At 27.7% G+C, this 25,590-nt stretch overlaps 2 protein-coding genes across 13 annotated transcripts in view; one reads left to right on the top strand and one right to left on the bottom strand.

Annotated features, from left to right (window-relative positions):
* The window catches only part of LOC119673023 (PDZ and LIM domain protein 2), a 31,344-nt gene that overhangs the window by 1,058 nt on the left and 4,696 nt on the right, over positions 1-25,590 (top strand). For 3 of the 12 annotated variants that reach the window (XM_038084230.1, XM_038084229.1, XM_038084225.1), the window contains exons 2-6: positions 8,402-8,670; positions 8,729-8,930; positions 22,258-22,351; positions 22,410-22,516; positions 22,645-22,724. In XM_038084230.1, the coding sequence (XP_037940158.1) occupies positions 8,402-8,670; positions 8,729-8,930; positions 22,258-22,351; positions 22,410-22,516; positions 22,645-22,724 (752 nt within the window). Of the gene's footprint in view, positions 1-4,701; positions 5,132-8,401; positions 8,671-8,728; positions 8,931-15,691; positions 15,859-16,138; positions 16,259-22,257; positions 22,352-22,409; positions 22,517-22,644; positions 22,725-23,143; positions 23,213-25,590 lie in introns of those variants that run through there. The other 9 variants (XM_038084224.1, XM_038084228.1, XM_038084227.1 and 6 more) reach the window with 5 other exon arrangements.
* On the bottom strand, positions 19,216-21,312 carry LOC119673022 (cell division control protein 6 homolog). Its single transcript, XM_038084222.1, has 2 exons — positions 19,849-21,312; positions 19,216-19,791 (listed from the first exon to the last, which is right to left on the bottom strand). The coding sequence occupies exons 1-2, from the start codon at positions 21,185-21,187 to the stop codon at positions 19,373-19,375; spliced, it is 1,758 nt and encodes a 585-aa protein (XP_037940150.1). The 5' UTR covers positions 21,188-21,312; the 3' UTR covers positions 19,216-19,372.

Here is a 25,590-nt window from a genome sequence, read left to right on the forward strand (position 1 = left end):
GGCTTACTGCAGTTCTTACTGGTCATTGGTGAGTAGGAATTCATGCAGAGAAACTGCGCATTCCCCATAACGCCTTCTCATCACTGTTGGGAATTGTCCAAGCTTCTGCACCATACAGCAAGACAGGCATGATAAGAAATTAGAATTTTTATGGTACCGTAACAGTAATAAAGATAATTCGAATCATTTAAACTCTAAGAATTAGACTTATTGCACGACCATAGTTAAAAAAAACTTTATGTAAAGGGATTCTTGTTTTAGTATGAGAAACCACTGTGTTATTTTAATAAAAAAGGCAATATCTTAAATAACGTCATTTTGATATTGGATCGATACTTGAGAAAGTTAGATCGTAGTTCATATATATGCCATGTAGGATTTTTCATGTGTTCCTTCTCAGACTTACAGCAATGTTTATAATCGTTAAGAGGACTTTATATTTTTTCGAAGACTTCAGATTTATAAAAAAACCGATTTTATTTTCAACTCCGTAGACTTCATTGAAATCCGATTAATCGCATAATCGTAGAATTTCGGTTTTTAAAAAGTCCGAATAATATGAACAGAAATAACCGTGTATGAGTGTAGATTATTGGTAAAACTTGTAACTAAATATTCAATGAATGTATGGTTAAATAATTAGAGAATAAAAATTAGGTGTATCGCTGAATCTTTTATAATTGTTTGAACTGTATTCTACCATAGTTAAATGTCGAGACTGCGCAAAAGTACATCAAAGACAGTTGTATGTATGTGGATGCTCATATTAATTCAGAATTGCACTATCTTGAAACAAATGCAATATACAATATACTTTGCGAGGAATATATGCTGGGTTTTGAATGAATCTTCTGTAAAATCACCTGAATAATTCATAGTCATAATTTAATTATGATTGAACTAACTCTCATATCATCAAGCAAAGGAGAAGGAGACTACACGTAATGTGATCATATTATTTTGTTATTCCTCGTTTTACATTATTATTATAAATAGGTCTATCATTTTCTATATGGTTCTTTACCATAAACTTCCTTTCTTCTTCACATGTCTTAAGAGTATTGTTTGTGTATCATCGGTGATAATATGTAAAAGATGTAAAAAATTATAATTTTACTTACATATTTTCTGTTTATTTGGCTTTTATCACCAAAGAGTGCTTCGTAACTGAGTTTCGTAACTTTTTCTGTCATTTTAGGGATTTGGTTTTCAAATTTTTCTAGTAGTTCAGTAGTTCAATATTAAATTACGCTTATGTTACTATGTATTCTTTCTGCTGTGATGAGGAAGACTCTATGGAACATCTGATCATCAACTGTCATGCACTAGAAAGAAACAGAAGAACACAGAAGAAACACAGAAGAAACAAAATTTTAGGTGCATACTGACTAGACCTTCGAAAGCTCCTTCCAAAGGAGCTGGTTTGATTCTTCAAGATACTAAATATTTAAATACAGAGGAGTGCACAATAGATCAAGCTGATCGCAGTGCATAGGGGCCTCAGTTCAACCATTCTATGTATTCCTAATTCTTTCTCTTAAAAACTCCCGTATATAATATCTTGTGTGCATGTAAATTGATTAAAAATTAACTCACATGTTTTTTAAATAGAACGCCTAACTAATTGCTATATAATCAGTGGGTTTATTGGAAAAAATTGAGATAGTACAAATGTTTTCAACCAACGTAAAAAATTTAAAGGATTTCAGAAAATACTTGAAAACATTTGAAATATAATTTGTGCCTTCACTGTTAAGCGGTCGGTCCATATGCATTCATTTACTTGAGTTCATTATTTAAAATATTGTTCGATAAATATTTCTTTTAAGGCATTTTATGGCAGAAACGTAATTTTTTAATTTTGGCAGCTGAGAAGCGAAAGTGTGAGATCCGAGACACCAAAAGGAAGACGTAATCCAAATTACAAATGTGCCTTTGGCAATGATTAAAATGAGAAAAATTCGAAAAATTAGAAGAGGTTATGTTAAATAAACAAAACAATTTTAATACTAAAGTAAATAAATTAAATGCAAAAAATAAAAATATATAAAATAAAAACATATAAAATAAAAACAACAAAAAAAACACTTATTCCTACACAAGTTAGTCAGTGTTGTAGAATATTCAATTCTATATAGATTCGTAGATTCGTAGATAGATATTTCTATGCAAAATGGATTCAACTGAGTGAGAGAGCTCAGTTGGCACAATTAAATAATTTGTTTTTGTATTTTTAGAATTTAATATCAAAACCAAATAATATAAAATAAAATAAAAAATTGTTAAAATTGTTAAATTAGCCACTGACTGCTAAATGTAGTCTGTCAAATAGCTGACGTCGTCAAGACGCAACGTTCAAAGTGATCCAGTGGCACAGTGGCTAGTGCCTGCCTGATACTAGCAAATCAATAAAATTAGATTTTAAGCACTGTAATCAAAGATTTTTTAAGATTTTTAAATTTATACAGATTTCTAATGAAATCAGTACACATAAAGCAATTAAAAATAGAACATTTCAATTAAATTGTTTATATTTTGTGAGTGTTTTTTATTTGGTTTTCCTGTTTATTTTAGTGTATTTTAAAAATATATTTTTGGGTTAATATATCTGAACTTGAATAGGGTCTCAAATACTTCAATAAAATATAGAACAGTTGCTATAAAGATATTCGCACCAGGATGTGATTATATAAAAATAGATTTTCGAAGAGGGATGTGAATGAAAAATAACTTCTTAATTAGACCTTATCTCTAATCAGGGATGCCAGTCGGAGCTGCTGACACAAAATAAGCAATGAAAATGCAATAAATAAGCAATTTGATTATTATTATTATGGTTAGGGTATCTGGCACTACGACCGTCGGGTCTATTGTGTCCCCTTCTGGGTTTAGAGTAGATCTCTAAGCCCTGTTGCTTCAATAAAAAGTAGTATAGAAACTACTTTACAGAGTTTTATTGCCTCTTTCCTAAGAATATACATTCCACAGGAGCCTACTCCGTTTGTGCATTAGCGCAGGACATTCTGACAGCAAATGTGTGACAGTTTGCATCCGTAAGTATAATTAGTCTAGAAAGGTGGTATTTTAGTTTACAGTGCCCTGTTAGGATCACTGTGATGATTTCAAGTTTTTCTTTTGATAGGTTCATACAATCCTGGTTCTCTTACTTTTATAGGTACCAATAAGTGATTTGGATTGTGTTAATCCTGGTATATTATCCCAATAATCTTTTTTATTCTGGTTCTCCTTTATTTTTATAAGAGAAATGAGCAATTTGCTTAGTCAGGCACGATTCCAATATTAGGATTCGAATATCAGAGAAATGAATGTCAGAAATAAGATTACTTGTCTTGTTTTGTGTAGTTACCTAAGACTACACCTACCTAACTCATTAAGAGAAACTCGGCATTCTCGAAATATTAAAGGTACTGGTGTAGTACTTGTCAGAGATTTGATAGCATTTTTCATATGCGAGGATAAAACGATATTTACATTCCGTACCTTATTATACAGGACCCATTTTGCTATGTAGTAAATTGCTATTATTTCTTCTTAAAAGGCACTACAATGGAAAAGTGCTTTCGTGAGGATCAATATTAAATACATAACACTGTGTTAAGTATCTGTTGTTGGTAGTGCTAAGTAGTTGAATGGTGCTGAAGTATTGTCGACAGCAGAGATATGAGTACAAATATTGGATTGACGATAATGGGGTTATATACGGTTTTATAAACGGAATAAAATATTACAAAAATTGTATTTTATCACAAATGGACTAGAAATTTTGATTTCACAAATTACAACCTTGACGATTTTAATGAAGCATTGCGAATGCTTTTAATGATTTTCCAAATGTACGAAAATATCAAATTTGTTTTCAAAATGTAAGCATTTTCTTCAAGTGGTTGATTCGAATGAAAAGAAAATAAATCTTTCTAATGCCTTCGGATTTATGAGCAAATGCAATAAAATGTAAAAGTTTATTATTTTAGAATTGAGGCTGTAATAATTTTATGGTTCGCGTTGTACTAATAGTGCGTTGGAAAGTCTTTACGTTCCGTCGTTTCCCGTTAGCTTAAATGTCTGAGAATTTGGATTTGTTGAAATGAAATAATTATAAAATGAAATTATTAAATAAAAAAACATGAACATAGTAAGTTAATGTTTGCATATACTTATGTACATGCATTTAACGGGGGACGTACTACATTTAACAGAATCGATGACTACATCTTAACCTGACCGCTTTTAATTTTGTACATCCATTTGAATGGGGATTTACACAGGAGTCGATGACTACACCGCAACTTGACCGCATTTTATACTGTACATGAGTTTGACGAGGAAACTACACAGGAACTACGCAGATGACTACATCCCCAAGATACAATAAGATACAGATAGAAGATAGAGTAAGACACAATACGTAGACGTAATAGCGAGCATAAATACAATTTCTCGATTAATTTTTAACTAGCAAATTTAAATGCAAAAAAAAAACAGATTTTTTGTAAACTAAATTCAAACCAAAAATCGCTGAAAAAAGTATACTGAGATACATTAAAAAAACGCAAAAAATGAGAAAATCTGCAACAGAAGAAAGGAAGCCGAAGAACATTTAAACAAGAACATTTTGTTTTTCTTTGAATGAACCGAAAGTTAAAATGTTTTCTTGCATTTAATTTTAGTACTTGAGCAGCTTTCAGTACGATCAAAACGCTAAACGTATTAGATATTTTACAATAATTAAATTACAAACTGCAAATCGGGCATACCACAGAATATATAGAGCTCTCTGAATCTGTCAAGGGTACTGCAGTAATTCAAGAACGCGATTGTGTGGATTAATTTGAATGAAAAAAATCACAGAAATTTAATTAAAATTACGAAAAATTAAATTAAAATTAAAATTAAGTGTTAAGTGTTAAGAATTAAAAAAAAATTAAGTGGGAAAAATATTTTTAATTATTGTGAAAACCGTTGTCGTGGTACGTGGGCCTTGGATTGATTAGGCATGAGTCCGAAACTCCATGAATTCGTAGTTGTGTTACAGCGTGACGGCCAGAATACACCTTGGGGAATACGTCTTGTGGGTGGTAATGATTTGGATACACCACTAATCATTACAAGGGTAGGTTACCTAAGTGAATTATTTACACCAATTATTATTAATAAATCAGTGAAAAAGTATTTTCTTTAATATTGTGCATTATTGTGGTTCGATTATATAATTATACTTAACACTTAGTGTGTCTTAAACATTTCATGCATAAAGAAAGGACGAGAATGCAAAAGAATTTAGTTAATTGAGCGAGTTGCCAATAGTTGGGTGAAAAAAGTATCTTAATTATTTGAAATAATTTCAAATAAAATGCTTTGTTTTTGTTAGTGTATTGCAGTGCATTTTCTATTATGCATTTTGTTGACATTGCAACTAAATGCGAAGAAGTAAATATTTTTAAAACATATTTTTATATACAGAATTTACAATGCGAATAGCTAAATATCATCAATTGCGATATCACCTATACTGTCACCTATATATACATATACTTTAATTTTTGTATAATTTTAAAGGATATAAGCATAGAGCCTTCTATATATATGTAAGGATCTTCTAACAATCGTACTCAGTGATCAGTGATTTTTGTTAATTAATACACTTTGTTAGTTAAAAATTTTTAGTACACATTTTCAAATCCATAATTTTGCTTTTAAATTGTGTTTAAATATGTTTGACTTTAGATATAAATTTATTAGTTATTAGTGGAGTCATATTTGTACTAGAGATATTCATCAAGCGGCTCAGGTTACAATTTCCTTTGCACGTTTTTATCCATTTAATTTATTTCATATTCCCTATAAGTTTTCTAAAATTTAATTTTGAATTCACTTAAAGACCCATTGACTTGTTACAATAACAAATTTATACATAAAATACAAATAACTACTACATCTGTGATACATTGCAGGTATAATCACCATTATGGCCATAAATTTGGCATATTTACCATTAACCATGTTTATCCAAGGCTTAACTGCTAGATATGCAGCAATATATATTATAATTAATATAAGATCACCATTCTTCAGACTAACTTCTGTGACCTCACATTTTTTGTTTCCTTCTTTTCCACAAAAGAGAGGTATTTACTCTCTATTCAGGATTAGGAACTCCACTACTTCTGTAACCTCACGTTTTTTGTTTCCTTCTTTTCCACAAAATTTGTCAGAGAATAGAGAGGGATATTTACTCTCTATTCAGGATTAGCAACACCACTACGAGTAGGTTAATTGAAAGTATTGGGAATAAGTGGCGGAAAGCTTGATTTTCACAGCATTAATAGTTCAGCAATTAAATTGCACATCGCTTTTCTATGTCGTGACCTTGTAGGTGTAAGGACTTACTTTTAGATATAAGCACTCACTCATTCAGAATCTATTTCTATAACGACTACTTACACATGAAAACTCGGAACTCCAGATATTACCGACGAAAGAATCAGCTTACACTAGAAGACTCAAACGCTCATTCCCAACAGACTTGCTAAATATTATGTTTTAATGTAAAAATTGTTACATATGTTTCTTAAATTACGCACTGAAAAAATTGTATTTATTAAATATTGATTTGATATTACTTATTATCCTTGTATACTAATATTCTTTCAATTATTTATTACCATTTCCTGTAAGGCAGATGTAATTATAAATAAATATAAAATAAATATGATTATTCATATACAGATATTTTGAACTCTTCAGAAAGTCTGGATATCCCGATATGAGTAAATAGTTGGGATATTCGTTTAACACCACAGAGTTCGAATACCGAAAATATTTTGTACTGTCCAAATATTGGAAGTACTGTGCGTGGTACGTGGCTTGGTAGTTAGTTTTAAAGTTATTATTAAGTCATATATATTTGCTTCTTTAAAACAAATTAAAATGCATAAAATTTTATTAAATTAATTAATTTATTACTACTACTCTTAGTGAATAAAGTCACCAAGATAATTTTTTAAAAATAGGGATATATATTATAATTAATTTGAAAATATTAGATGGTTTTATATCATATTTTTCAACTGGTAATGGCAGATATTTATATACTTCCTACTATTTAAATTACACACGATCATAAATAGTAAACTATGTTATTTCATAAAATAATAAAAGTCTGTAAAAATTATAATTAATGTATTAACATAAATTATTTAGAGTTTTGTAAACTTAATTTCCATTGTCTTAGCGTAGAAATTTAGTAGTTATTACTACTAATGCGTAAGTAAATACTCATATTATATTATTTATATATCTGTAATGGATATATAGAGATAAATTCAGTACGAGTATATGTTGAACTTTCTGACACAATATTAATTAGCCACTACTCGAACATTTATTCTTTTAGTGAGAACAATTGATGGTTTTTATTATCCTGATTGATCTAAACGAATAGAGCGTTATACATAGGTACATTTTGCAAATTTTTCATTTAAATTTTGATTTCGAAAGTACATAAGTCGAGATGAAGAGAAAAAATTATACTTACATATATTTGAATCCATGAAGTGTGTGTGGTATATCACAAATTTTTCATATCTTAGTTATTAGGTCTGATTTGGTTAGGTTGGAGTGGCAACCTTGTGTCCAAGATAGTTATTAGATTTAAATTGATTTTGTAATTTAAAGAATTACGAGTATTATGTCGAACTATAATGGACTCTTCACCTAAATATCTACAGAAACAAGTAATTAATTCGTCAATTCATTCAGATGGGAATGGACAATGGAGTTTCAGTAAAAAGTTTTATACGTGTACTAGAATCACGTCATTGAACATCACGTTTGGGATGTGTACTTTTTGTTTTCTACGTATCTGACTTTTGAGGTTAATTTTGTTAGGGTTGCCACCATATGATCGTTGTGCATCCATATGTTTTTACTTTCAGTGTAAGTTAAAAACAAAAGCACTGAAAATAACAACTCTGTATTTTATAAATAATTGAGATACATGTTTAGAAATATTTAGATACATTTAAAAAATAATGTAATATTGTATATATATATATTAAAATGCCAATCATAATTTAAAATATTTGTAAATAATAAATAAAAATTCCCGAACAATAAATTGTGTGAATCAATAAATCGCAATTTAGTCAAAAGTGCTCTGTTTCAGCAAATGAATTTATAATAAAATAAAATTATTTTTGACATTAACATAAATTAAAATTTTATTTTAATTTAAAATTAAAATTGCCCTTTACAGTTGTGCTACTTGGCACATACACAAGGTTTGCAAAGTATATCTGTGCAATGCGTAGAAATAAAAATAAATTGCAAAGAAAAATGTATTTTGAAATTTTATTAAAAAAATGACGTTTTGTTTTCACAGGTGCAGGTTGGTAGTCCAGCACACGGTGAAGTCTTGCGTGGCGATGTCATTTCAAAAATAAATGAATACGACGCCCGAGATCTAAGTCATGCAGATGCTCAGTATCTGTTTCGGAACGCTGGTAATGAAATTAGGATTGTGGTACACAGAGATAACAAAATCGCATATACACAAGGCTTAAACAATCCAGATTCATCACGCTGTAATTCCACCAGTTTGCCATCGACTAGCCCGGAATTGTTGAATGCAAGTCTAAACGCACCCCATAGGTCTGTTTAATGTATCTTAAAATGTTGATTTTTATTTAAAAAGTTACTTTTATTGTAGAGGTCCTTCACCATTTTTACCAGGACCCGGACAATATGAACGTGCTTTGCAACTGCCAGTGGATTCACTTCCACACACAGTATTCCCCAAATTAAATCAGTCTGGTGGTTTTGTACCAAATGATGCTGCACGTTTTAGTCCAATGCCGACACGAGATCACCAACAAGATGTAGCTGAGGAGCAAGCGGCTATAGTAAATCAAGTAAGAAGCAATTGAAATAGATATTGATTTAATGAGTTCTATGAAAGAAATCTATCTGAATGATAATATACAGATATATACACAATTTCAATAAGAGTAAGCCCAATTTTATTTGTAATCATCGTCATAATGAAGTTGAAACTTCATTAAGCTTTATGCTATGTTGAAACCAGACGTTTTATGTGTTGAGTATATATCATAAATAATATTATTCCCAAAAGAAATTAGATCGATAATGAATAAAGAAAATTTTTTCGTGTTTATGTTATAAATATACAATATCTATCGATTATTAGATTATCTATGGATTATTATTCTTATTCTTATATATCTATTTATTAATTTATGAAATTTTGTAATCTCTTATAATTATGTTAAATTTTTCACGTTAATAAGTTTTGTAACACTTTTTATGATAAGTTGCTGGCCTCAAGAAATTTTAGAAAAGGCTGTTGGTTATATACTTAGTTACGAGGGTCACTATTCATATTTTGAATCATTGATATATGCGTATAAGCCGGAACGTAAACAGAATCGACTGTATGTATGTTTCAAGATGAACCAAATCCAACAAAAGTTGTTTGCGCTCGAAGCATTTCGAAACAAACCGTCGTTTGTTTTTTCGGAAAAATTATGTGGCAATTACAAGTATACCATTACAGAAACGTAAAAGATCAATTCCGAATGGAATACAACCATTTGTTTTCCGGAAGTTTTCAGTGAAGTACAAAAAACAAACAAGCACCGTCGGATCATTCTCTATTTAGACAATGCGAGTGCTCACACATCTCGTCTAACAATCCATTATTTGAACATTCAAAAAATCGAATTAATGGGTAATCCGCTGTACAGTCCTGATTTGTCACCCAATGACTTTTTCTTGTTCCCGAATGTGCAGAATAAATTGAGTGGACAACGAATTTTGTCGGCGGAAGAACCAAAAGCCGTTGTTGCATTTAAAAACCATGTTTCGGAGGTGTCTGAAGAAGATTGGAAAAAATGCTTTGACAACTGGTTCGAACAACTGGTACACAAAAGTGTATTAATCATAAAGAAGAATACCTTGAGAAAGAATAAATCAATTTTAACAAGTTAGTATTTTTTTATTATTTGGCTCAGAATATAAATAGTGACCGTCGTACTGTCTTATATTCTCGTACAGGGAAATATCCACTTTAAATTATCTATTCCTAAATTTAATGTCTAATATCATCACATTGTACACAATAAACTTATTGCCAATGTTAGCAAATATTTAGTGTACTTATAAGAGACATATACCTCTGTTTATTCAAAATAATTATTGCATTAATGGCAAACAATATATTACTGATACCCAGGTTTAAAGCAGCTAGCGTACTTAAAAGCTGAGATATCATAATAAAACTATTCCTTTCTGACTGTCTAACTTTGATTTCGGTCAGAAGATTACTAGACTGGGAGTTGCTAACACTGAGTGATATTATGACGTCCTTAAAAGCTAATATTTTGGCTATCATGCGAAGGGCGGAGTGTCTTTTATTCAGTAAGGATCGATTAGTAGCATAAAAGATAAGCCATGGTCATAGTGGTCCGCTTCACCTAAAGCCAATATCCCGTATATATTCTATTCGAAGTGAAACTTTTTGGTTTAATATCTAATAATATTTATAATAATTTATAATAATTTATAATAATATTTATACATCAGTTTTTTAACACTGCCTATAAGTATGCAAAGTTTTTGCGAATTTCGCTAATGGAATTTTTATTTTAAACTTATTAAATGGTTATATATAAAATAATTTGCAAGATTATTGTATAAATGGCAAATAAACGAAAAATAATTTATTTAATTTTGTTAAATAAATATTTTTTTATTTTTTTAAATATTTTTAATATTTGCATGACTCTCTTGTGGTTGATTTGTAGCAATTAACTAATCTATAAATATATAATTGCATTAATGAGAAATTTTATTAAAATATTTGCTGCCTTTTATTTATTTATTTCATTACAATATATAAAAATTCAATTTATTTTTCAAAACTTTCATCTACATTACAAAAAAAATATTTACAATTTTGTTAAACAATGAATTTTGTAGCATTTTGAGTTAGTAATATGTGAGGGAAGGTGCTTACAGATAAAACACTAAATTGCCAAATGACGCATCATATTAAAAAATAGAAAACGTCATTAAATAAAGAAAAATTAAAGAAAAGTATCTACAATTTCGACGTAGGCAAAGATTTCAGTACAAGAACAAGAAAAATTCCGCTACATGTGGATTTGCTTTGTATCTGTACGTATGTAGATACAATACGTACAATATATAACTTGCAAATGGTAAGGTGTGTTTTAATTAGGTGAAAGATAAATGTGATTTAGCCTGCAGTGGAGTGGGGGATTGTCGTTTTATTTTTGTACTCACATAGCTAATAAATAATTGAGTGAGTGATCTTCAGTGTCATGATAAAGATGAAAAATAAAATTCAAGGACGGTTCAAGTTGGTCACATAAATAGAAATAAATTCAAGGTATTTACAGTTCAACATGTGTTGATTGTTTTAATTGAATCAAAATATGTATTCATAATCTATATTATTTGTTATTACAGATTTACTTTTCATTTTATTATCTTTTAACTAACTTCTGAAACCTGAAATAGATTAATAAGATTGTTCAGCGTCTAGGATTCCAAACGGTCTATACATTATATTTTTTATATATTGTGGGAAATTGGGGCAGCGCACCGTCCAACACGTGACCCCACTGAAGTGAAGGATTAGCCGAAATAGACCACGAAATTACTTAGGTCCTTTTTCGTCCTTCGATTCTCGGATGTCATTGTCGAGTTAAAGTTGAAGTGGGTTCTGTTCGCATAATTACATCTGTTGTTAATGCAAGCACCTCATTTTGTTTGAAGTTGCCTGTCAAGTCATCACCAACCCAATGGTGTCCCAAGACAGCCTTCCTTCTACTTGCTAATGCTGGGCATTGTTTCTTCTAGTCTATAGTCTGCAAGTGTCTTTGTCAGCAAGAGTTATTCTTTTGAGGTGATACTTGAAATTTCCATGTCCAGTAATTAGTGAGGTTAGCCAGCTTAGGGTGCTCCGCGGATAGCTAAGCACTTTTATCGCTTCCCTGACCAACGGTTTCGGCATCATGAGTTTAGTCTGCTTACAAGTGCTCATCTCTCTCCATCTAATAAGAGGAAGTAAAGTTATCCATTTATCGACATAGGCTATTCACTATATTAAGAATAGGCTTTTAATAACAAGGTTTCATCTCTATTTTATATTTGCTAGTTCTTTCAGTTCACTAATATCATCCTGTCATTTGTCCCAGACAATGTTCTTCATTTTGCTAATATGGAGAACAGCCTTATAGTATTCAGACCCTTACGGAGCTGAATACTCCGTACTCCTTACTCCTACATATAATATTTCAATGTTAATATCCTGTATAGAGTTTGGTTATATATAAAAAGCATCTTTTAATGAACTTTCATAGTTTGTTTTTTATTATTTAAGTTGTGTATCAAATTTCATAAAGATTTAATGAGAGTATGGAAGTCGTAAAAAGAATACATAATAAAGAAAAATACATTATAAATGTTATGTAAATATTATGTTATGTAAAATATTCATAATATATTTATTATGTACATGTATTTTGTAATTAACTATTTCCTTACAAAACCTACTTGTATATAATATTTGGTATATTTAAACTTAATTCTTTTTGTATCTTAGGTGATACATTTTATTATTGTTTTTAATTTAAGTTCATTCTTTAGTAGTTATTATGAAATCAAATCAAACATATTTTTAATACAACCTTTAAGCTTTTTGCTTGAGAGTTTTAACCGTACGACTTCAACGTCTGGATCTGTTTTTATCAATTATTCTGTAAAACTACACAGCTTTATTACCAATTGTATTATTATGGAAGAAATAACTGTTAACTGAATATAGTGTAGATAAAGTTATGGTAAATCGTGAATCTGCAATAGGTTCCACAAAGACTTTATAAAAGATTTACTGCGTTTTCCAAGAGTTCTTATTATTAGAAGTCTCCCCTCCTAGTACTCTACGTAGCGAAAGTGACAATGATACGTGAATTGTGAAAACAATTTATTTATAAGGCCGCCCTAAGTGATAGTTATTCGGGATTGTCAAAAAAAATATAGTCTAAACGTGTATCGAACGATTCCTTCTTGCTGATGTTAAATGACATATATAAATTTATATAAGTTTCATAGAATTAGCTTAAAAGCTAAGCAGTTTTGCATTGTAGCTTACAGATATAGTAAAATAAATACGGAATTTGTCTTCTTATCTCAGTAAGAATATATCTATTATATATAAAATGTGCCAGCAGCTTTAAAGAAAACAAGTACAAAAGGTTTCCCAAAATGCCCACCTACCTCCTGTGCATTAATTGCATGAACTCTTCATTCAATTATACATAATATTTGTTTTTTTCGAACTCGTTTCTATTGAATAATTGAATAAAGTAGTAAAATAAAGTAATTATTTTATGAATTCGCTAACTTTATAAATACCTTTAACATCCAAAAACAATACACCTTCAGCTCTAAATTTCAGCATTATATCTATAAATTTTTTTAAAAATCTCTACAATTTTGACCACTATTCCTATAAATCCAGAACAAAAATTTGGGTTAAAAATAATTTTTCTGTACATGCGTATTAAATTTAAATATAGTTTCGAGATATCATGTTGAAATTTTGAATTTCTATTTATTGTAAGAATATTATTTGAAATAAAAGTTCAGTAATTCTATTAAAAGTTCAGCGAGAGTCTAAAAAGTTGTTTTTTTTTTTGAATACTGATCACTACTTATACGAGGTAAGCATATCTCGGTGGTTTAATTATGATATAGTACTATGAAAGATTAAAGTTTGAGATATATACAGATATATATATACAGATTGTAGAAAAACTTTGTGAGTTATGAATACTTGCTATTAAAACTTATATTGGTAATGATATTTCTGTTAATTGCCTACATAATTGTAGGACAATTTCGATGTAGATCCTCAGAATTTATATCGATGTAATTTTCAAATTCAAAAAACTTAATTTCCAAAGTATCACTAAATTCAGCAGTTTTAACAGTTTTACCGGTTTTTGGTGATGTTGATCAGAATCCTTTTGATGGTGGAGTATTTTTTTCTGTTAAGCTACACTTTGTATTTGTATATATACGTTAGGATTATATTAAGTTAAATTGGAGTTGAGTGAGGAGAAGGTCTTACTTATATTAAATTATTTATATTCTGATATTTTGAGTATAAGTTATATATTTATAAAATTTTTTGAATTTTTTTATCTACCTGTTTATTAAGATAATTTTTTATATATTTTTTAATCTGGCTGTAGTTCCCTTCTTGTTAAATAATTCAAAGTTTAATATGTTTTATTATATGTACTCTATATTTCGACTCTCCTTGAGAGGCATTATCAGGATTACGATTATAAGTTAATATATTAAAACTACATATACGTCATCCTCTTTGTTCGTTCGTTTATATTGCAGTGCAATATAGTGCCAGATTAAAAGTTATGTATTTACATATATTAATATTACATATTTATAAGTTATATATTATATTATAAGTTTTATAAGTTGTAACCGTTATTTTGTTAGAATTCTTAATAAGAAACCAAACTGAGAAACTGAGAATAACTTGAATCCAAAGTTTGATAAGTTTTAGAGTTCCAAATTAATTTACTAATTAAGTTGATTTCAATGTTTTAGTAGTTTTAAAATTTTTATATATAAATCATTATAATTTTTTAGCTTCAGTGCATCACAAAGTATCGTTAATACCCTTATAAAATTTAATTTTATATTAAATTTACTTTAATAAGAAATGAAACATAAAGTCTTACAAAATATTTAAAAGAATGCTTCATTGACTTTGTTAAAATAACTGTATATAAAAAATTCATGAAATTTTTTTTTGAAATATTGCATTTTAACTTTTCGTATGTGGGGGGATATTCAATGAGAAAAGATTTTATTTACAATTTTACATTGACTCATTGGCCATTGGAAATAATTAAAAAAAATTTATATATATAAAATTTTATCTTTTACACTATTATATATAATATTTTGAATGTTTGTTTTGAGGAGAAAAGAATTTTCACAAATTATAGAGCTATAGCGACGCCCTCACCGCCTGTCCAAATGTTTTCTTCACGTTTAGAGAAATTGAAAATATGGCGCGTGGGCGCCAAAATACACAAGTCCAAGTTTATATTTTAAATATATTTTTATATATTGTTTTTAGAAGAATTGAAATAAAATTTAGCATATTAGTTCACTCTCCAAATTCACCAACACAAATTGAAAAAATATATAAAAATCAATTACATAGAACAAGTGTGCATATTATGTATATATGTTATGTATTTAGCGTAGTATGAGAGCAATGATTTCTTGTCGAAGTATATATGAGTTTGATATATATTTTTGTATGAAGACAACACCCCAACACAGCACCCCCAAACAACCCACCAGTGGCCTTACATACAATATAGTGAGCAAATTTCTCCGTTAAAATTTGTACAAAATAAATTTTTAATAAAGAAATATATAGAAAACAAAAAGAACAAATTTTTATAATATCTTATGTACATAAAAATAAAATTATTTATGTATCTAAAATTGTATGAATTTTTAACTTTTGAACCAAACAACAAATTCGCCAGAAATTGAAATTGAATTTTCAGTTGCTTTCGGGAAATTGTAAAATTAACAACGATTTAAGAAAATTAAGTTGGAAAAAAGAGGAAAATTTTAAAGAAAATTTTGTATTCCAAACGATCTCTTCAAACGATCACGATTAGCAGACGAAGAAGTACAAGTGAAATCGAGAGTTTCCTTTAAACGATATTAAACAATAAAGAAGCAAGTTTAAATTAATTTTGAATAAAGTATTTATTTCTTATTAATGAATATACATTTAAAAAAGAAAATGTATTAAAAATTAATTATGCACAAAATATATAAAGTTCGATATATGGAACTCTAGTGATTTTAATGATTTTAATGAACTGTAAAGTTATATAATAAAATTGCAAATAACAAATAGTTAAAAAGTATTTAAAAGATACTTTTAAAATATTTCATTATTGATTTAATTTTTTGTTTCACATTTTTTTTTTATATTTTATTTAATAAATAAAAGGAGTTTAAATATCTTAAGTTAAAAAACACATAACACAAAATGGAGTACGTTCAATTTAAAAATGGATCACCACACTACTACAGGGAACAACCAGACTTCAATGAATGTATTCAATACCAAGTAAGCATCAAAGAATATATATATATAAACATTTCTTAAATAAAGTTCATAAAGTAAATATAAAATATATCCACAAATAAAATAACAGAAAACTGATTAATTAATTTAAAAGGAATTAAGTTAATATATATATAAGTCAAAAATAAGAATAATAAGAATGTAATTTAAAAAAGTTCTTAATAAATAGGAATAAATTAAATATAATAAAATCAAAAAATTAATATTAAACATAAATATAAAACATTAATTTAATAATATTAAATTGAATTTAATAAATTTGAATTTAATATTTAAATAATTAAATAAAAATAATTTGGTAAAACTGCACATAATTATGCATTTATGCTTATGTAAAAAATAAATATATATATTATAATATATATAATATATATAATATATAATAAATATATATAATATATAGTATATATAGTAATATATATATGTATATTAACAGAAACTATATGCATATATATAATACAAATTATGATATATATATAATTAAATATATTTATATATAATAAAGAAGTTATGAATATACACATAAGTAAAATAATAATATATATGAAGAACCAATCAAATGTATATATTTCTACCAACATACGAACCAGCAATTGTACATTCTGTTAAACAAAACAGTGCGATTACAACCATAAACATTATATGTAATAACAATTAATAATATTAATTACTTGAAATATTTTACCCGAAGAAAAACTAAAGGCATTTCATTCACTGAATAGTAATTCTATGGTGGACATATAAAGTGCAATTTCACTCTTAAATTTGCACATAAAGACATAGATAGATCCACATAAGTAATTTTTTTAAATTATATTTAATAAAGAGGTTTTTTCGAACAGTAGTGAACTATAACAACAAAAATTTTATTTTTTATATTATTTTTAATTAATTAAATTTTTGGCTGACCATACAGCTGTTTCGAGTAATGCTAAATACCCATCATCAGCGGTCTTGGAAATAATGCTTGTATTTAATTATTCGTAAATAATTATTTTTGAGACTGCAAGTACCAGGAATTGAACTCGGGTCCTGCCAAATGTGAAGCTCAGAATCATTATATTATTAATTAATATAAGATATAATTAATAATATTTTATACAAAACTATGTGAATTCAAAAAGAATTTTATCACAATTGTTTTGTATATATTCATATTTATACATATTAGATGTTATAAACAATACGTAATCATATTATTTATATATTTATATATAAATGCCAGTACTTTTTACTAATATGGATTTTTACATAATCGATATTAATTAATATTTCTATTTTTTTATACTATTATTATTAATAATTTTAATACACAGTTAATACATATATACACAGTACATTTTGCATATTATGTATATAATATATATACATACATTATTGTTTATATTATATTTATGCCAGTAGTAAATAAATATAATTATATAAATAATTATAATATTTAATCTATTATGTATATATATTTAATAATTATTTATACTATTCTGTATATAGTTTTGTGTTGATTTTATCTTAAACATTTTCATATAATATTATATAAATTATTAAAATTTGTTTATCAAGTCTTACTATAAATAATATTTATATACATTTTGTGTGGGATTATATAGAATCATTATGAACTCTTAAGCCATACAAATTCATTTTTAATATTTCCTCAACTATTAAAGTGCTGAATAATTAGAAAATATAATTATAAATAATTAACTTTTTTGCAAATTAAATAATTAAAATAAATATATATATAAATATATATATATACATATATTTATAATATAAAAGACAAATTGTAAACAAAATCAAGTTCAATTTCAGATATATTTTTGTTTTATTTTCGTTTTTAATTTTTTTGTTGTTGTTTTTTTTGAATTTAACGATCCCACACATCGAGAAAAATCTAAAATTTCAAAAATGAAATATTTCCAACATATGTAGATTTTCTTTTAGCAAACATTTGCCTCTTGTATCTTCTCTTATAAAGAAAATCGAATGAAATCTCTCTTTTGTAATTTATACCCCCGACTTTATTTTTAGCCAGAAATATAATTTTGCTCACACAGACAGTTGCAAAAATAACAATAATGAAAAGTAAAAAAATTATACGAAAATATTTCAGTTTAGAATCTGAAATTCGACTTGGACGCTATGAAAATGATGATCATAAAGATGATGCTATTGCGATATTTCTTGTTTATTATGTTTTTCTCAAAGAGCTTAAACTAAAAAAATAGAAATAGCAGATAAATACTGTTGCCTAAGATGTTTTGAAATCTTTTCAATAATATGCCAAAAACTGCGCAAAACAACATAAAAAAATATTTCAACAGAAGTAAGATCTTTATAATAAATACTTGATCTTCCCAAGCAGATATAGATAACATATTACCTTTGATGATGAATGTATTTCTGTCCTTATAATAATTTGAGGCATATATTTCTTATTTGGAATAATTTTTATTAGATATAAGATAACATATCTCATACAAAAATATTGTTTTACAGCTCATTACAAATCAAACGATTCATTTCTAGTACTTATATCTATCAATATCTACCTATAAAGTGTTATCTATAATTCTCAAAATTATATTGAAAACTTATTACTGTCTTTTAATAGAATATAATTATATAACGAGGTAAACTGCAAAGTACAAATATTCAACACAAGTATTTAACAGATAAAATGATTAATTGTTTATTTGTTAAAAAAATATAATACAAAGTATTTGGTAACCCGAAAAAATGAGATGTTTAATTTTTAGTGAAAGTCATGAAACTTTTTCACTTTTAATTTTATTAAGGCGACTGTCATTGACGAATGCTTTCATCATAGGCAGCTGCTTTCAAATATATGTATTTTGTATATTTATATAAATATATGACTTTGACGTTCAAGGTTAATTAAAATTGTTAAAATAATTAAAATTTAACGAAATTATCTATTTTATTTGATTTATAAAAGCATTTACACGCTAAATCAGTCTATAGTTATAGTTTAAATGATTATGTGTTTTGCTAATTTAATAAAATGTTACAATAATAATAATAATTTACTTGTCTTTTGCACCTCTTGAGGCACATATAGTTTTCAAAAAATTACTATTTGCTTAAACAAGCAGTATCGTCAAGTATCGAAGCAATAAGTTGTTTATCTCTTAAAGCTCCATTAACTTCTTCTTCGTCCCACTGCAGTACGACTTTATTAAGGCGTGGTTCTTTTTTTCGCATTATACGCAATATACCGCGAGTTTCAACTAAATCAACTAGTCCAGCAAATTCAGTTTGGTCAACTGAGTGTATGTTTCTTTTAGCGCAAACACGACGATATACTTCATGTAGTCGTCCAATAGTTATGTCCTTATTTTTTTCTTTGCGCAGCATTAACACTAACGTACAAAGCATAATTTTTTGTTGCAGTGGAAATGATTCCTCGATATCTTCTTGTAAATTTTGTGAAGCTCCGTAGACTTTATTGAGAACAGCAGCTACTTGTGTGATTTGCACAGGTTTTAACGGTTCTAAGAAAAAAAAATTAGATATAATATCGATTCTTCTAAAACTATTTTTGATATTACCTTCTGCTACGTTTTTATCATCAATATCAATATTTTTTATATCGCTTAATTTCATTTGGTTCTGTCCACTTTTTTTTTGTTGTTCAGCTATCTCAACTACACGTCGTCCTATATCCAATGCTCGACGTACATCTCCACTAACAGCGCTTACTTTTGCCGCTAGCAATTGCAGTGTAACGGGTGGAAAAATGTCTAAAACATCAGCTTCAGCTAAACGAGCTTTAAAAATGCTAACAATTTGTTCTTTTGTGTATGGCGGAAAATGCATCAGACGTGGTTTAAGTTCACAACGTGCATTAAGCCTCAAAAGAGCCCGATCTGTTAAATCGAGGCTGTTGGCTATGCCCACAAGTAACAACTTAGCATCGGGTATGGCAGGCCATTCGAAAATTGTATACAATACAGACTGCTTTGAGTTACATAATTGATCAATTTCATCTAAAACAATTAATAACATACGTTTCGCTTTACGCAAATGTTGTTGTATTGCTGCCAGATAGTCTCGCTCATTGCGTCCTGCTGGTTGTAAATTTAGTTCAGAGCATAACTTCTTGTAAACACCACCTACAGTGGCGATTGAGGTGCAGTTAATATAAACTCGTTGTAAACGATTAGAAAATTCTGGAGAACGTAATAGCAATGACAAACAGGCCGTTTTACCTGTACCTGGTTGTCCAGATACATATAAACTAGCGGATGTCTTATTGTTCAAATGTTCTGAAAAAAATTCACGTAACTCATTTAATTGCTCTTCACGGCCTGGCATATGTTGCGTTTCTGCACTGTTGAGTACACGTCGGGCATTTTGATACTTATTTGTAGTTGAATTTAAATTTTCGTTTGATTTTTTTTTAGTTTCATTTGCTTCTTCAGCATCGGAATTGTCTGCTAAATTATCTTTTCTTTCGTCAATACTGAGTCGATCGAGTAAACGTGTTGGACTCAGTACATTTGACTTTTGTGTTGGTCGCGGTTGTTTTGGTGGTGATGCATGTTTTTCAGATGTTTCGGATTCATCATCACTGGAGTCGGAATACTTTGATGATGTTTTACGTTTACTAAGCAACTCCAACTTTTTTGAAGCTGGCATTGGCTTATTTATTTTCTTGCTGCGAGGTGTTTTATTTCCATAGTTGGGATCGGTTGACTTTTTTCGTAGTTTATTTATCATATTGGAATTCTCATTATTTTCTTCGTCAGTTAATATTGATACATCATCGTTGTCACTTTCCGCCACGGCAGCGTTTTTTACTTGTCTACGATGCCAAATATCTGCGTTCGGTGAATCTGACGATTTAACTACGCTACTTAACCTGGTGGACCGTCTTACCGTCGCCATGGATTTTATAAATAAATTGTTATTAGTGTTTGTATATAATGATATAAAATAAATTAATTGCAAAAATACTATTGCTACACAACTTTGGGCACTGTTGTTATTTGGCGCGTAATAAATGTCAAGCGCTGATTCTTTTTAATGTAAGCATTCACAATTATAAGCAACAAGTCACAATTAATTGTAGGAGAAATCGAATTTAATGCAAGACAAATTTTTTAATACTCGCATGAACGCATTCTATTGTTAAATAAAACTAATTATTTCAATGAGATGTGTTTATTTAATGTCATTTTTGACTATTTGAATGATGCAAATATTAACAGTAATCACATTTTTTTTTTAAATAAATAATTACTATAATATATTAAAAATTTCGTGAACGTTGAAAACGTACGAGCTTTTGTCTATCAATTGAGAAAGCTGCTACACAATTAAAAATATTTTGTTATTTTTTAAAATAGAACACACTTTTTAGATTGTATATAATCTTTGTAGAAGCTGTTGAATGTACATTACGTAATAAGCTGAAAATATCTATTGAGATATATAAATAATGTATATATTTGTGTCCAGTACTACATAAGTTGGTCGCGTTAAATATAGGTATGTGTTGGTTGCTATAGTGTGTAAAATAGAATCGAATTATATTAATAAGTTGTTTACGAAAGAACAAATTATTATAAAAAAAATTAAAAATGTTCTGTGCTATAAAATTTTTTTTATATATTGAATATTTTATTATTAATAATTTTATGAACGTACAAAATTCGCAGATGGTTCTATAAAAATGTTAAACAGATACTTTAACACTTTCTATAACAGTTTGAAATTCTTATTAAATTTAATATTTGTATTAGTAAATTTTTTATACAAATATGCATTTTTGTTTGTTCTAATAGAAGAATAAAATTAATGCGCATATGCTATAATAAAATATTTTAATTCCAAATTAAAAATGTAAACAGTTGATTGATTAATAAAAAATGAAATAACGATATAACTATCTATGTATTTAATTATGTGTTGTAAATTAATACTATATATTGCTCCTATCATTTTATTATTTTCAGCCTTACCGAACAACTCCACTGGTGCTGCCCGGTGCTAAGGTTAAGAAAGATGCTCCAACCACAGAATCGTACTTGAGACATTATCCCAATCCAGGTATTATATCTATTTCGAATTAATATTTAAATAACTCTAAGTAATAACTCTATTGAAGCTGTACGTGCTCATCCCGGACATGATTACCATGATAGCGTTATGAAACAACGCGTTGCTGACACCATGCTCCACAGAGTTGTAGGCAAGGATGCTGATACTGGCAGGGTAAGCAAAAACCACTTAGTTGTTTATACATATATTTAATTACTCCCAAATCGATTTGTTTGATATATATGTATTTGTCTCTTGTGTTTTTATCAAAGATTCACATTATGTAAATAATTTATTGATAGGTTTTCCACAAACAATTTAACTCTCCAATTGGCCTGTATTCTGACAGCAACATTGAAAACACTATCAGACAAACTGTTCCGTAAGTTTCAATTGATTGACTGTGCAAACTAATTGAAAAACACTTAATAAAACACTAACTTTATAAATCAGAAGATGTTTAATATGAAGCAATAAAATTAATAATAATAATAATATATTATAATTGGAAAAAAACTAATAGCTTGAGCCTTAATTATTAATATTTACTTTAAAATAAATAGCTTTGAAGGCTTAAGCTAGGTTTTAGTGAAGCTTATCAGTTTAAATGAACTTAACTAAAACTTTGAAATGTTTAACAAATTTTAATTGAAAAACAATAAATAAAAAATATTAAATACTAAATAATTTAATACGTTTTTAAAAAATTTTTTTTTTTATTTATTTTGCGAAATTGTTGACGAATTATTCGCGCTTTCGCACACACAAATACACACAAGCGAAATTTATTTTTTATTGTAGTAATTCCAGTACAGAAAATCGAGTAAGGAATAGTCCTTTACATCGTCCTTTGCCAACAAAGCTTGACCGGTAAAAGTAATAAAAAAAACTGATTGCAAATTATTTTTGACAAAGTCTTATTTTGATAATGTGATCATCGCGATCATTATTTTATTTTTATTTAAAATTTTGGAATGTCATTTAGAAAGAAATTTACTAGTTTTATTTCATTTCAAAAGCTTCGATCATTGAATTTTGCATTGTTTTGGGTCTTTATGATTTCTACGAATTTAAAATATCTATTTTTATAAAGTTTTTTTATAGTAGCGCATTGTGTTTTAAAGTAAATTTGTTTAGTTTCTATTTCATGTGTTAACTGAACGTTTTTGTTTGTACATAATTTTATTGAAATAATCCTTTTTAATATATTACACATCCATAGTACATTACATATTATATAAAACACTTTGACAATTTTAAATTACAATTGATTTTTATTTTGTATACGAAGAGAAGGCCCAAAGAAGAATTTTAGAAACCTTAAGGAAAGAACCCAGTCTAGAAAATTCTAAAGACTTTTAAGAAGATTTGATAGTTTTTTGTTTCAATATTAGAAGTTTCACTTATGTTATATGTTTATATGCTTCTGATTTGAGGTAACATTAGAATTAAATTATGACAGGAATCTGGAATTCAATTGGAGCAAAGTACACAATCACATATTATTTGACCTATAACTGCCTCTAACCGAAGAGAAGAATTCAGAATTTTTAATTAAATTTATAATGTTTCTCTCACTAGAATACAGGAATTGATATCAGTATCTAGCATCTTCCTACTGGATAAGATTCAAGTCAGATAGTCATAAAAAATATAACTGCAAATATCATTTGTGTGCAGGCAAAAACGACATTCTTGCACATTCACAGATTTATTCTGTTGTGATGGTTTCGTAGATATTCAGGTAGGTAACGTCAGTTAGTCTCTCATATTCTATTTTAATAGAGCGGTTTATTGATATTATATTGTGAAATTTTGGTAATACCATTGAATATCAAATACCAGTTATTGATTAAGTAAATATTATTTTAAATTTTTTTAAAGTTTATTTATTTATAATTTTCCTAGTTCTTACAAGATATGCATTATTTATTGAGTGTCTTGTCGATTAATAAATCTGTTGTGATGTGAAATATGTAAAACTTGTTGGATAATGGTTTCAAAATAGTTTCTTAGGTTAGTTCATGTTTCAAGTTAATATTAGGAATTCTCTCAGACTTGATGGCTCCTTATGTTGGCATATAAAATTGGTAGTATTTAAACATTAGACATACTTCAAGGAAAGATCCTGCAGTTAGCTACGACCTTTCAAGAAGAAAATCTCTAGCAAAGCAGTTATGAAGAACTTTCCTCATGTACTTCAGAGAGAGTATTCAATTTACTAGTTAGAGTAGTTATTGAAATTATATCAAGCATAAATTTAATTATATTTATAAATAATGTGACTATTAAGAATTGGTCTTCAAATGTTTGCAAAATTTCATAATTGAATATTTACTAGTAAAATAGCTAAATTTAAATTTTTAAAGAGTATTGTGCAGTATTAGTGAAGTACAGATTAATCGTGAAGTTAGGATTATTTGAGTTATTTGAACCATTACTTTGCTCAGTTTATGAATTTTTAACAATTACAATACACACACTCAAAAGACACAGACCTATCTAACCTTTAATTAATACCTAATTATACTTTCTATACAATATATATATCAATAAAACAATATTAATATTTGTCATGCAATCGAATCAGCTCTTGTGTCTTATCCTATTACTATTCAATTGTCTCTGATTTTTATTAACTGTAAAAAATAATTAAAAACTTGAAAAAAATATATGTTGTGTCTATGTTGTGTATTTTAATGTGTCTTTGATCGTATATTAAAAGGTTCACAAATATTTTTAACCTAAAATAATATTATAGCTGGATGTTTGGACTATGAGTTAGTAAAGACGTTAATTTAAAAATATGGGTTAAAAATATTTATTAGTTGTGTTTTTGCAGCTATGCATGTCTGTCTCGTGTTTATACAAAAAAATAATATTTTAATAATTTTATTTGTATAGATAATGATTAGTTAATAAATGAGAAGTATGATGAGGGTTTTGAGCAATAATTTCAATTTAATAAAATCGATTAAATTTTCTTTATAGGCGATAAAAATTAAGCAAATATTACCTGTGAAGCATTAGACTTAAGAATGTCTGTATAGCAAGAAAGTCTCATTAAATTAAATTTAATGAATATATTTTAGAAGACTTCAAGAAATATAAAATTTATTTAAAATATAAATATTTTTATAATTCCACGCTACAAATATTTTTAGGAAATACATAAAATTACCCCATAACCACAAAGTAAAATACTAATACTAATAAATCCTGAAAGTAGAACTGATTGTTTAATGAAT

This window comes from Teleopsis dalmanni, chromosome 1 (genome assembly GCF_002237135.1).
Source record: "Teleopsis dalmanni isolate 2A chromosome 1, ASM223713v2, whole genome shotgun sequence".
Taxonomy (NCBI): domain Eukaryota; kingdom Metazoa; phylum Arthropoda; class Insecta; order Diptera; family Diopsidae; genus Teleopsis; species Teleopsis dalmanni.

Coding starts and splice junctions, on each gene's coding strand:
- LOC119673022 (XM_038084222.1), bottom strand. CDS start 21,187: ATGGCGACGGTAAGACGGTCCACCAGGTTAAGTAGCGTAGTTAAATCG. Junction 19,792..19,848: donor TGATAAAAACGTAGCAGAAG/GTAATATCAAAA, acceptor TTTTTTTCTTAG/AACCGTTAAAACCTGTGCAA.